The sequence below is a fragment of the Schistocerca piceifrons genome, chromosome 5 (assembly GCF_021461385.2).
Source record: "Schistocerca piceifrons isolate TAMUIC-IGC-003096 chromosome 5, iqSchPice1.1, whole genome shotgun sequence".
NCBI classification, from domain to species: domain Eukaryota; kingdom Metazoa; phylum Arthropoda; class Insecta; order Orthoptera; family Acrididae; genus Schistocerca; species Schistocerca piceifrons.
The window spans coordinates 54,539,609-54,553,028 of NC_060142.1; the positions used below are offsets into that span (position 1 = coordinate 54,539,609).

A 13,420-nucleotide genomic window follows, 5' to 3' on the forward strand; every position below is an offset into this window, starting at 1 on the left:
GCATTGACAATGCACTGACGCATGTTTTCAGGCGTTGTCGGTGGATTACGATAGCAAATATCCTTCAACTTTCCCTACAGAAAGAAATCCAGGGACGTCAGATCCGGTGAACGTTAGGGCCATGGTACGGTGCTTCGACGACCAATCCATCTGTCATGAAATATGCTGTTCAATACCGCTTTAAGTGCATGCGACCTATGTGCCGGACATCTATCATGTTGCAAGTACATCGCCATTGTGTCATGTAGTGAAACATCTTGTAGTAACATCAGTAGAACATTATGGAGGAAATCAGCATATTCTGCACCATTTAGATAGTCATTGATAAAATGGGGGCCAATTATCCTTCCTCCCACAATGCTGCACCATACATTAACCCGCCAAGGTCGCTGATGTTCCACTTGTCGTAGCCATCGTGGATACTCCGTTGCCCAATAGTGAATATTATGCCGATTTACGTTACCGCTTTTGGTGAATGACGCTTCGTCGCTAAATAGAACGCGTGCAAAAAATCTGTCAACGTCCCATATTTCTCTTGTGCCCAGTGGCAGAACCGTACACGACGTTCAAAGTCGTCGCCATGCAATTCCTGGTACATAGAAATATGGTATGGGTGCAATCGATGTTGATGTAGCATTCTCAACACCTATGTTTTTGAGATTCTCGGTTCTCACGCAGTTTGTCTGCTCCTGATGTGCGGATTAGCCACGACAGCAGCTAACACACCTACTTGGGTATCATCATTTGCTGCAGGTCGTGGTTGACGTTTCACATGTGGCTGAACACTTCCTGTTTGCTTAAATAACGTAACTATCTGGCGAACGGTGTGGACACTTGGATGATGTCGTCCAGGATACCGAGCAGCATACATAGCACACGCCTGTTGGGCATTTTGATCACAACACCCATGCATCAACACGATTTCGACCTTTTCCGCAAGTGGTTAATGGTCCATTTTAACACGGGTAATGTATCACGAAGCAAATACCGTCCGCACTGGCGGAGTGTTATGTGATACCACGTACTTATATGTTTGACTATTACAGCGCCATCTATCACAAAGCGAAAAAAGTGGTCCAACTGAACATTCATATTTCCTTACGTACTACACGAATATGTAATAAAAAATGGGGTTTCCTATTTTAAAAAACGCAGTTGATATCCGTCTGACCTATAGCAGCGCCATCTAGCGGGCCAACCAAAGGGCCATCTGGTTTCCCCCTTCAAGCTAGACAAGTTTTGCTCTTTGTAGTTTTTTTTTTTTGATGCTTATTTCGTGAGATATTGGTCCGGTCACTATCAATGGACCACCCTATATACAGTATATACAGGGTGAGTGAAAAACTATTGCCTCCTAGAATAACTTTTGAAAGTATGACAGTAGCTGAAACGTTTATGGAACTAAAGTTGCATGGGACAATGGGGGTCATAATATGACGACAGTATTTTGTTGCTAGAGTGGGTCGCTTCAGAGATATGAAGCTCAACCTTGCTTTTTTAAAAATGGGATGCTATAGTTTGGTACTTATTTTCTGATAGCAGCTATCGATACAAAGCCAATAATGTGTCACAGTATGGTCTCTGAAGGTCAATGAAGGTCAAAAAGGTGCCATGAACGTCTATTTACAGAAGGGTTTCGAAGTGAAGACCACTGGTATCAATGCATTGCTGCAATCTTCTTATAATGGATTGAGGGGTATCCTTATCACTTCGACACTTATCAAAGCACATGCTGTGACAATTCTCTGTATGCTTCTCATTTACAGAGAATGCCAACGAAATTCAGTGAGAGCTGAAAGATATCCTCAATGTACTCACCATACACGTCGTACATTTAAATATGTGTATGAAAAATTGAGAATAACTGGATCTTTAATGCATCAGAAACATATCTGGCAAAGGAAAGTTAATAACAAGGATATGGAAATTGATACTCTTGGCACTGTGGTTCTGGATCCTTGTGTTAGTTCGTGTCAAATCGCAAGGGAACCTGGCATGAGCCAGAGTAGTGTTTTTTGTGTTCTGTATCGCCCTAAATATCATTGTTACCATATCAGTCTCCACCAAGAATTAACTGGTACAGGTGGTATGCATCACTTTGAATTCTGCTGATGGGCTCAACTTCAGATTCAGAGGGATGACACATTAATTAATTTGATTTTATTTACTGACGAGACTACATTCATGTACCATGGAAGTGTTAATGTGCATAACAAGCATTGTTGGGCAACTGAAAATCCATGTTGGCTGTGGTAAGTTTCACATGAAAAACCGTGTTCGGTGAATGTATGGTGCGGGATTCTGGAGGACGGAATTATAGGTCCCTATTTCATCGAAGGAAATATTAATGGTAGGACGTGCACCGCATTGCTGCAAGAAACATTAGATCTGTTATTGGAAGAAATACCTTTAGGAAAAAGGAACGGAATGTGGTATCAAGACAATGGGTGTTCAGTACATTTTTCACTGATGGCTAGAAATGAGTTGCAGAGACAATACCCAAATTGTTGGATTGGACGCAGAGCAGATGTGTCGTGGCCGGCTCATTCACCAGACTTGAAGCCTCTGGATTTCTTCTTGTGGGGATTCGTAAAAGACATTGTTTACAAAGATGGTCCAACAACACCTGAAGACATGTGAGAGAGAATTGTCAGAGAACGTACATCGATAAGTGCCAATAACGAATATCACTCAGCCAGCTGTGGTGGCCGTGTGGTTCTAGGCGCTGCAGTCCGGAACCGCAGGACTGCTACGGTCGCAGGTTCGAATCCTGCCTCGGGCATGGATGTATGTGATGTCCTTAGGTTAGTTAGGTTTAATTAGTTCTAAGTTCTAAGCGACTGATGACCTCAGAAGTTAAGTCGTATAGTGCTCAGAGCCATTTGAATATCACTCAATCCATGATAAGACGATTGCAGCACTGAATTGATACCAGTTGTCATCACTTCGAACACCTTCTGTAAATGGACGTTCATGCCACCTTTGTGACCTTCATTGACCTTCAGAGACCTTACTGTCACGCATCATTTGATTCGTCTTGATAGCTGCTATCAGAAAATAAGTATCAAACTATAGCATCTCATTAAAAAAAAACAAAGTTGTCCTTCATATCTCTGAAGCGACCTCACATAGCAAAAAGATGGTCATATTATGTCCTCCATTGTCCTGTACAACTTCTGTCCCACAAGCTTTTCAGCTACTGTTATACTTTCGGAGTTATTCTTGATGGCAATAGTTAGTGACTCACTCTGTATATATATCCCAACTAATTATGCCACCTCATATCCAAAATGAAAAAAAATGTAAAAAGTTGGAGTTGGCTGGGGATGCACCTATGTTAGGGGCTCTCACAATGTGCAGCAATGCACAGTCCATAAGTGTGAATGAACATCACTTTCAACACACAGTTACGTTTTTTTTATGGCACATGTATGTTTACTCTACCGAAATGAAAACTAGAGGTTCAGTTCTGGCATCAGGTTTGCTGTTGACTCTGTTCTATACCTTATATCTTCCGAAATACCTAGACTTGAAGGGATGATAACAGCACCACAGTTTCTGCCACAATGTGCAGAAAAAGGGTTGCCTATAGCAAGCTTCAGGACAATGCAAGCAACCCTCATTACAGCATTACGATAGAAACTATGGCACCATTTCCATAAATTCAATTCCAGAAGGTGTAAGGTTTGGGGGAGTGAAACCATGTCTGCCATCACTAATTGTACCTCTAGTCTTCATTTCAGTAGGAAAAATACACATCTACTGTTTAAATAACGAAATTTTCTATTAAAGTGATATTTGTTTACTTGTAGGGATTGTGCATTCCTGCCCACTGTGGGAGCCACTGACACAAGTATATCCCTGGACAATTGTATTTTTTCACATTTTGTTTCGTTTCGAAAATATATGATGTGGGAAACTTAGGTCGACATCCTGCATGTGTATATACACAGGGTAAATCACCTAAAACTTGCACCACAAATATTGATGTGTGGTTTTCACAGAATGATCCATAGTCAGAGGCTTGTATTGTTATTCAAGGAAGTGTATGTTTTGTGGAAACACAACTTTTTAAAAATCGAACAATGTCTATTGACATTAATAAACTAAAAGTAGGGTAAAGCAAAATGTCAGTGTCATTTGTTACAGGATTCTAGCATGAGTCGCTTACGAGATATCGCATTTTGAAAAGTTGCCCCGCTGAAACTTGTAAATACCTGTGGTAACACCCACTGTAGAACAACATAAGAGTACATACTAGTTATGTGGATTCTGACCAGTAACGAAACAAGTGACCATCACCGGCTATGTTCAAAATGACCACTAGGTATGGCAATACTTGCTTCCTGTCTGATATCGAAGGACTGTTGCACACATGCTAGCATGTCAGTGGTGTTGTCCCAGCAGGCAGCAGTAATATGTCATTGCATATCATCAGGTATAGTTGGTAAGTCCATGTAGACAGCGTCTTTCAACTTTCCCCACAGAAAAAGTCTTCAGGTGTCAAATCCAGGGAACGGGCTGACCAAGGTACAGATCTTCTGTGTTCAATTCAACGATTTCAAAACAATTGATGAAGACATGCTGTAGTGTATCATCATGTTGGTACCATAGGTTTCCTCCTTGTCTGCAGAGGAAGGTCTTCTAGCATCCATGGAAGATGGTCTGTTAGGAGGCTGTGATATTTATGCAGATTCAGTGTTCCCTGTATGCCAAACAGGCCTTTGAGCTGGTGGTTCAGTATCCCACACCACAAATTTACACTCCATGTACGCTGGTGTTCCACATGATGAAGCCAGTAGGAATTGTCGAAAGACCAATAGTGCATGTGTAGGTGGTTTACCTTGCTATGACTGGTAAATGTGGCTCCATCACTAAACAAGATATATTATACGTCTGGAGTATCCTGTTTTAATGGTCATGCACAGAATTAAACACTATTCTCATAATCGTTTCCATGCAGCTCTTGATGGAGAGAGATATGGTGTGGGTGGAACCTATGCCGATGAACAATGATCAGGACACTTGCCTGACTCATGCAACTTCCTCGTGTGATTACACAGCTAACCTGCAGGTCAATTGCAACAGCAGCAAGAACATTAATTTCCCCCTTTTCTGTCGTCACTAGTTTCCTTCTCTTACGTTGTCTAGGTGTTACACTACCACTTTCACATAACTGGTTGAGGTGGTTGATAAATAATTGCCAAGATGGTTGACGTCTATTGAGATATCTTGCAGCATACACCATACAAGAATGAACTGCATTCTTCCTACACTCTCCATACACCATGAGCATATCAGCTTTTTCTGCGTTGTTAATCCCATCGCCCACTCTCGAATTTCTGTGTAGAGTGTCACACATGAACTGTCTAGCAAGTTATAAGGCACTTAAGCGACGCACAAGCACACTATAAGCAACTACGCAGCTTGAATGGCACAAACAAGCGTAGGTGTGTAAACTATTCAAAAAGCGATATCTCGTAAACGACTCGCAGTAGAATTCTGCAACAAACACCACCGACATTCTAATTTACCCTACTTTTAGTTTGTTAGGGTCAATAAACATTTTTCCATCTAAAAAAGTGTATGTTTGCACATAAATACACTTTCTAAATATTATTACGACCTCTTTATTGGCTAACAATACAAGTCAGCCCTGACTACGAATCCATTTTGTGAAAGCTGCAACCGATTAGTCACTTTATTGGTAATATAACAATCGTCACGCCCGATGGTTGCATATGAGTGGCAGTGCCACGAGTCCCCGGTTATCCTTGCGAACTCGTATATTCGATTTCCTTTTGCATTTGATATAGTTCACTTGTACCTGACAACATGGTCAAATGGCGAGTTTTCAGCTAAATGGGCAGCAGCGGAGACCACTGGGTCAAGTCTCCGAAAGTACAGAGACTGTGAGTTCGGAGACGATGTAGTAGGACCCCACTGGCGATTTTAAAAGGAGTACATGCAGCTAATTTCTGATCTGATAGTGTGAACCTTCTATATTTAACGGCGACATCAAGTGATGATCTGTTCTTTTCCGTTGATGTTATATTGAATAAATGTGACTTCACACTTGACGGAACGTCACCACCACGTAAGTCACGTCAAAAGATTTTCTTCTGTAGTTCAGATGGTGGCATACACACACGCCGTCAACGGAATGTCATCGACACTTCACCTCACGTCAAAGTTTCTCGGGAAGTAGGAAGTATGTTTCGATGGGCCATATGAGGCCTACTTGGCGAGCAACTGTTACGTTATGTACACAATGTGAACTTATACGAAAGTATTCCCCACTGACTGCCATTCCAAAAAGGTGTTAATGCGTACTGGAAGACAATACTAGGTTAAAGCATTTTATTTTCTACACTGAAGGAATAGACTGCAAAATAAAGGACACATGTCTTGTTCAGTGTGCTTTACTGGCGATTTTTCCAGTGGAACAGCGAAAAGAAAATCTATGATAAAGCTTAAACGGCGTGCAGAAGTTGGAAATAAGATTCGTAACAAATTAACGATGAACAGCAAGTAGCAGAAACATATGTAAACATAATTCAAGTACACTAAAATGGCCCATCTAGCTATACTGTACACAAACCATCTTCTTGTGTCGAGGTGATGTTGGACGCCTAAATCTTTAATTTAATTTCGTAATTTTTATTTGTATTTTGCTTAACAGATAAAAAACTATTGTTTAGACATTCTGATATATTCATAGAACGATAACTCCTCCTCTTCCAGCTCCTTGTAAAGAGTGTGGAACTCTCCTTCACAGTCTCGATTTTAACATTTTTCTAACCCATACTCTTTTTGCTCTCTGTTCCTCATCATCATGAGCAACAGCGATATTCAAACTGCTGTAAAGTAAATTTCGACAGTTTATGACGTTCTACCATGAACTGCGAAATAGCGCCACTGCTGAGTATTTTACGAATCAGTTGTAACGTAACGACGTTCTGTCGACGTTGACGTACCGTGTAGTGTGTTTGCTCAGGAGTTCCTCTGACCGTCGACGTTCAAGCACATGATGGTGATGTTCCCTCAAACGTTAATCCACCGTAATTGCTGAGCGTGAAATTGTCTTTGGATTAATGTATTCTCTTTGGTTTAGCGAGAAAGCAAAGATTGTCTAATAGCGTTCAACGAATGACAGTTGTAGTTTAGTCTTTGACTGTGTTAGCCTTGAAAGGCGTCATGTAATTAATTTGGAAAATTTTTAGTATTTTTGTTGTTTGGCTTGTATTTGGGAATGGATGACGTAATGTGGAGTTTTGCGAAGTTATATCATTCCTTATTCATGGCTCCTTCTCACTTTAATATGAACATGAACTGACAATAACCGGCAGCGTATTAGTTTACGTGAAGTGTCATTTCAGTACCACCTGATAAGAAAGTTGCTAATTGAAAATGGCAGCTGAAGGTGGGGTTGTGAGCGTGAAAAGCCGATTCAGGTTGAGTATTTTCTGTAATCATAAATAATAATTTCGTTGGAAATAAGGTTTAGGAGTGTTTGAAAATAAGGTAGACCGACAGAGCCTTATCAGTTCTAGTTGGTTTGGCAAGCGCTCTGTGTAGGGAAGTTTTATTTTTAGGAAGGCCTTTCGTTACATTAGACGCCACTGGAGAATTTTTAAGCTGCATACTCCACCGTGCAATGCCACACTGCAGGATGTCTCACCGAACAGAAATTATTTGATAAATCTATCGTTATTTGAGATTTTGTAGTGTAAGTAAACTTTACGGTTGTTATACCAGCGCTGTTTGAAGGACGACCCCCCATTTGCCATTCAGAATGTGTTCTTCTTTTAGTGTCTTGTATATGCTCTCCCCTCTTGAAAATATTTCCGTTCAGAGTTCTCTAAAATGATTGTAATTAACATCTTTACCTGTAATTAATATTGGCTACTTAATTTTCAACGTTTTGGAAAATATTACACCCCTCGTGCCTTAAGTCCACTGTCTACAATGAGACACTACATGCAGACTTTGATACAACTTGAGCGTTAGATACTGCCCGTCTGATTTGAGCCATGATATGGTGGTGATGTGAAATGTGGAGGGAATCAAAGACTTGGTACTGCAAGCAGGTCCAACTGGATGTACGATGTAATAGTTGTCCAGAGATGAAGAGGCTTGCAGAGGATAGGCTACCCCTTGAGAGCTGAATCAGTTCCATCTTTGGCTCAAGGACAAAAACAGCAATGTGTTCATTAGGAATTTTTATTACTTGAAACTAAATACTCAGCTAATTTGTTGGAGTAGTAGTTAATGAAGTTAGTTTTTAATTTCCTTTCAATTTGTAGTGGTTTTCAATTACTTTCCTTGTCAGATGGAATCTTATTGAAGACCTCAACACAAGAATATAGAACCCCAAACTAAACTGTAAACAATATGGTGAAGTTTATATGAATATCATTGTGATTGTACAAATACACCTCAATTGAAACTAATCAGAGCACTTTTCTTCTCTACAAGCTCAATGGAAAATATGTTGCTGGCTACCATTGCAAATGGGACTTTAGATAAAGACAACAAAACCTGAAGAATTAACTGTTCCAAATTGAAAATAAAACAATAATGCAAGAAGAATGAGAAGTATAGATGGATAGCAGGGGTAGATAAGTACAGCCAAAGATTGCAAAACGGTAGTTGTACTGTGTGTCATAATAATGTTTCAAATGAACCGTATGGCATCGCATTTACAGTTTAATTTGTGATGTGAATGTGAAATTACTCATTGTGCATCATTACAATTTATTGTGCAAATGAGCCATGGTACATGAAATTAATTATCAAATTTACATGCATGTCTGAAAGAGCAGACAGTGTTGATGATCCAGAGATCGTTCAAGTATTACGAGCCTGGGTGGTACACAGTGATAACAATATTGGTCTTATTCTTCATTGTCTCTTTCTTCCTTTTGAGGGAATCCAAGTAATGTTGCAAGCATTTGATGATGAATTTAGTGGACTACAATTGAAGGATGTAGACAGTGTGGCAAACGGAAGTTAGTGTCAATTTTAGAAACCTATAGATTGCTCATTTCTTGACCAGAGAAGATCTGCCTCTATTCATCTGGATTAAGTGGTACCCTTTCATAGAAATAGCAAGAAATGCATCAAGCTCTTCTAATGATACTTCATCCCTCAGTGCTGTACACACCTCTCTTTGATCAATAAAACAAAACCATTTGATTTCGGAAACATTTTATTTCTTCAAATTTCCATTACCATGTACGCATGAAGATTCATCACAATTTTCATTGCTGCCCCAGAGCCATTTGAACTCCCTCATGTAATTGTTTTAGTATCAGAATCAGTTGAAATACCATTTACACCTTTTTTTTCTGATTCAGCTTCTTCAGTATTATTTGTCAAAGCTAACATCTGCTCATCAATAGACAACAATGATGAGCTACACTGTCACAGTGCCTGTTTGTTTTGTTTATGTAATGTTTTATTCTGAGAAAGAAGCCACACTTAAAGTTTCATATCTCCATTGGAGCAACAGATGCAATAAAGGTTACCAACATGTGTAGCATTCATTGGCACCTAGTATGAAATGGGACAAAAATGTCACATTGGCAGTCCTAGGTATTTATTATTTTTTCTCGAAAAGTGTTAAGACTTTATTTCAGAATGAGGTAGGCTAAGAAATACTGAAAGTCACGAACACTCATTGATGACCTAAAACAGATAGAATTGGCAGAGGGAACAAAATTTTGCTAAGGGACAGAAATGTCCTGTTGGCAGTTCTAGTGTTAAGTCTTATACTTTTTTGTAATCTGAAGACAAGTTTTAAATCATATGTTCAGCTTTTATTACTGTGTGGGTATATTAGTGAATAATAGTGATTGTGATATAGTTCAACAGAGAATTTATCAGAATGTACTAAGTACAGGAAGACCTACAGAAGGTCAGCATTTAGTCCGTTTCTGGCAGCCGACCTCTCAACGTTACCTGTAGTCATACACATAAATATTTAGCAATAACAGTGATGAGGTTCACTCACCAAATATGTTCAGGGTTTTCTATTCAGGACAATTCAGTGGTGGAGCAGCTGTAGAAATTGCATTTAAAAATTGGTGTTAATGCTGTTTTTTTACAGTCTTTTGGGTTGTGTTGTTCATAGTTGGTAATTAGTTTGGATTGTGATTAGTTGGAATTGTGGCACTTGTTTTACCTACATTGCTAAGATTAGGTTTTCAGTATTAGTTGTACGAATGAGCTTCGGTCTTGGGATACAGGGCACTTTGTTTTAGCTGTATAGGCCAAGTGAAGTGTTAGATATCAGAATTTTTCAGTTTCAGCATTTTGTTGACACAGTATCAGCAACATTTTAACCCTTAACTATAGTAGTGAAAAATACTTACGCTTCTATAATCGTGGGTCCATTGGAACCGTGTATATGGGGATTTTTCAGGATATTTAAGTTAATATTTTATAACACACATTTATCAAAATGGGAATACGGAAGTGTCCGATTCCACCCGTCTGCTTTGACCCATGATGTCACCAATATGGCAGAAACGACCATTCACAACTCCCATATTGTGCCTATGATGTCATTACGTAAACATGACAACAAACTTGAAAACAGATCGAAAAATCATCACACACTTCTTCCTCAAAAAATATAATGAAACTAATGGGACAACCGTGCGAAATTGGGGGTTTTTGGGTGGGAACAAACTAAATATAAACATACGACACTGTACGAAATGACACAAAACGACAAAATAAAATGACCCCACAACCTTACCAAATCCCACTACACATCATATCCTCTGGAATCTGTCACTTCCCTGACCTATATATCTCAACAGCAACTATTGATACCACATTATAAAACTCCAAAACTTTCACCACTGCCACAATTATTACTACCACAAAAAAACACCTAGAAAAACCAAATTGGAATCGAACACTTTCCTTGACCTATATAGGTCAACAGTAACTCACGATACTAAATCACCAAAACCAACAACCAAACAACTCACAAATACCCCACCAACCATAAAAAAAAAAAAAAACACCGAAAAGAAAAACACCACCACAAAAAAGTTCTGACACTGCACTCTAGGTCAGACACCACAATCTCACATACACAAACCCACTCAAGGAAAGAAAAGAAAAAAAACCACAACAAAACAACCAACCCAGCCCCCCCAAATCAAACACCCATAAATAATAAAAACCAAAAAACTCTCAATCACACACTACAACTCAACAACAGCAACAAAAGAGAGATTCCACAACAAAATCACGAAACAACTACCACCGTACCGAGCGAGGTGGCGCAGTGGTTAGCACACTGGACTCGCATTCGGGAGGACGACGGTTCAATCCCGTCTCTGGCCATCCTGATTTAGGTTTTCCGTGATTTCCCTAAATCGTTTCAGGCAAATGCCGGGATGGTTCCTTTGAAAGGGCACGGCCGATTTCCTTCCCAATCCTTCCCTAACCTGAGCTTGCGCTCCGTCTCTAATGACCTCGTTGTCGACGGGACGTTAAACACTAACCACTACCACCACCACCACCAACTACCACCTGTCTACCTCCAAAAAACTCGGCAACAACTAACCCCCCCCCCCCCCCCCTCCCCCTCCCACGACACCTCCCTAACCAACCACCTTCGGATACATCATACTAACTGACATTTTAAAAAAAACCTAAAAATACAATAGCCCTCAGGGACACTCTTCCGCCAACTGTACGCATCTAAATGAGACTGAAGATTAGAAGAGCGCCTCTTCCCCCTTCCAATAACTGACTTAACGGCCCCCGAAACCCCTCCATGGTCTTCGTACAGGCCCCGGTCTCATCATTTTTAAACTCAACGGCATGTTTAACTACTAAACTACCTATAAGATGAAAACGCATCTGAAACTGTGGTACTCCCCTTTTCTATGAAATCCTCAATTAATCCCACTAATTCCCTTTTTGTCCATCCCTCCAAAACCATAAATACACATTCTGAACCATCCCCCCCCCCCCTCTCCCGATAAAACAGCCCCCCACACCCATACACCAACCAAAGACTTACCCCTCCCATACTGCTTCTTCCCAAACTGCGACTTGTCAACCACCACCACCCCAGGCCCACCCAACTTACTCCTGTGCTTAATATACGCTGAATACACCTCACGACAAAATGAAAACCAATCAAGCACAGTCCTCTCACTCACATGAATCTCATGCGCACAGAAACTGAGAGAGGATCTATAACAAAAATGATAAGTCATTAACACAATTTCTTGCACGTCCAAACTAGACTTCTCGAACCAGGAACCTCACGCTATAGAGCACCATAGGTTATCCCTATGGCAGCTCCACATGAAGCCGTCCCTGGTCCGAGGCGCCAGAACTTTCGTCCATCGCATTTCCTCCCAACAGACAGAGCACTTCACCCATTTGGCCAACAGCTCAAAAAGCTAGAGAAACTCGATGAGGGACAAAGCACTGTCCTCCATCTGCACACACAAAGTTCAATTTGTCAGTCATATCCATACCTAACAAAGGCATAAACAAAGTAATGTAAAAAAATTCACACACGACAAACAGCAAACAACACTACAGTAACTTAGACACAACAAAAACTAAATCGATAACTCACTGAAAACTATTCCTGTAAAAGCACAGTCAACAGCAATACCACACACGTCAAGGACTAACACGCAACTGAACCCAATACACCACATAACACGCCACCCATAAAAATGCCACCAGAGAGGACCACCGACCGCATCAAAATGACACCTATAAACACGCCACACTTGCAAACTAAACCCAATACACCACATAACACACAACCCATAAACACACCAACAGAGCACCGCCGACTGCATCAAAACGACACCTATCGTTGTAACGTCACGCCACAGCAGGATTACGTCACGGGTCAAAGCCGATGGATGGAATTGGACGCTTCTGTTGACCCATCAAAATCAACAGTAGGAGTCTACAATTCTTTGTCTAAATGACACTTACAAAATCAGTTTTCCTAGGCTGAAAATGTGTGATGTACAGAAACATAAAGAAAATACAAAATAAACAAGTTAACTAAACCAATATTTTGTCTCCTAATTAATGAAAGTATGTTGTATCACAAAATTAACAAAAAATTATAGCATGTTTCTAAAAAAAAAAAAAATGTACCACTTGCCCAATTACAGGCATTAATTGCATGCAGTATTTCCACAAGTCACGCATACGGGCTGCTTACACTGCATCTACACTTAGTCTATATAAGTACACAGTCTTCGCACTCTTTCCAGGCAAATGGAATGAGCATCGCTTCATTTTGTTCTTATCCAGTTTTAGAGTCTCCCAAGAAGTTCCCTTCCCTGCCAGTGGAATTGTGATAGTTGTCGCAATGCATATTTGAAGTTGTGCGGACAGTCTCTGATTATAGCAT

The 13,420-nt window shown here is 40.3% G+C and overlaps 1 protein-coding gene across 1 annotated transcript in view; it reads left to right on the forward strand.

The window, feature by feature from the left end:
• The first annotated feature begins 7,168 nt into the window (after nt 1–7,168).
• The window catches only part of LOC124797941 (1-acylglycerol-3-phosphate O-acyltransferase ABHD5-like), a 51,170-nt gene continuing 44,918 nt past the window's right edge, over nt 7,169–13,420 (forward strand). The window contains exon 1 of the mRNA XM_047261077.1: nt 7,169–7,454. Coding sequence (XP_047117033.1) covers nt 7,411–7,454 — 44 coding nt within the window. The 5' untranslated portion in view covers nt 7,169–7,410. The remainder of the gene's footprint in view (nt 7,455–13,420) is intronic.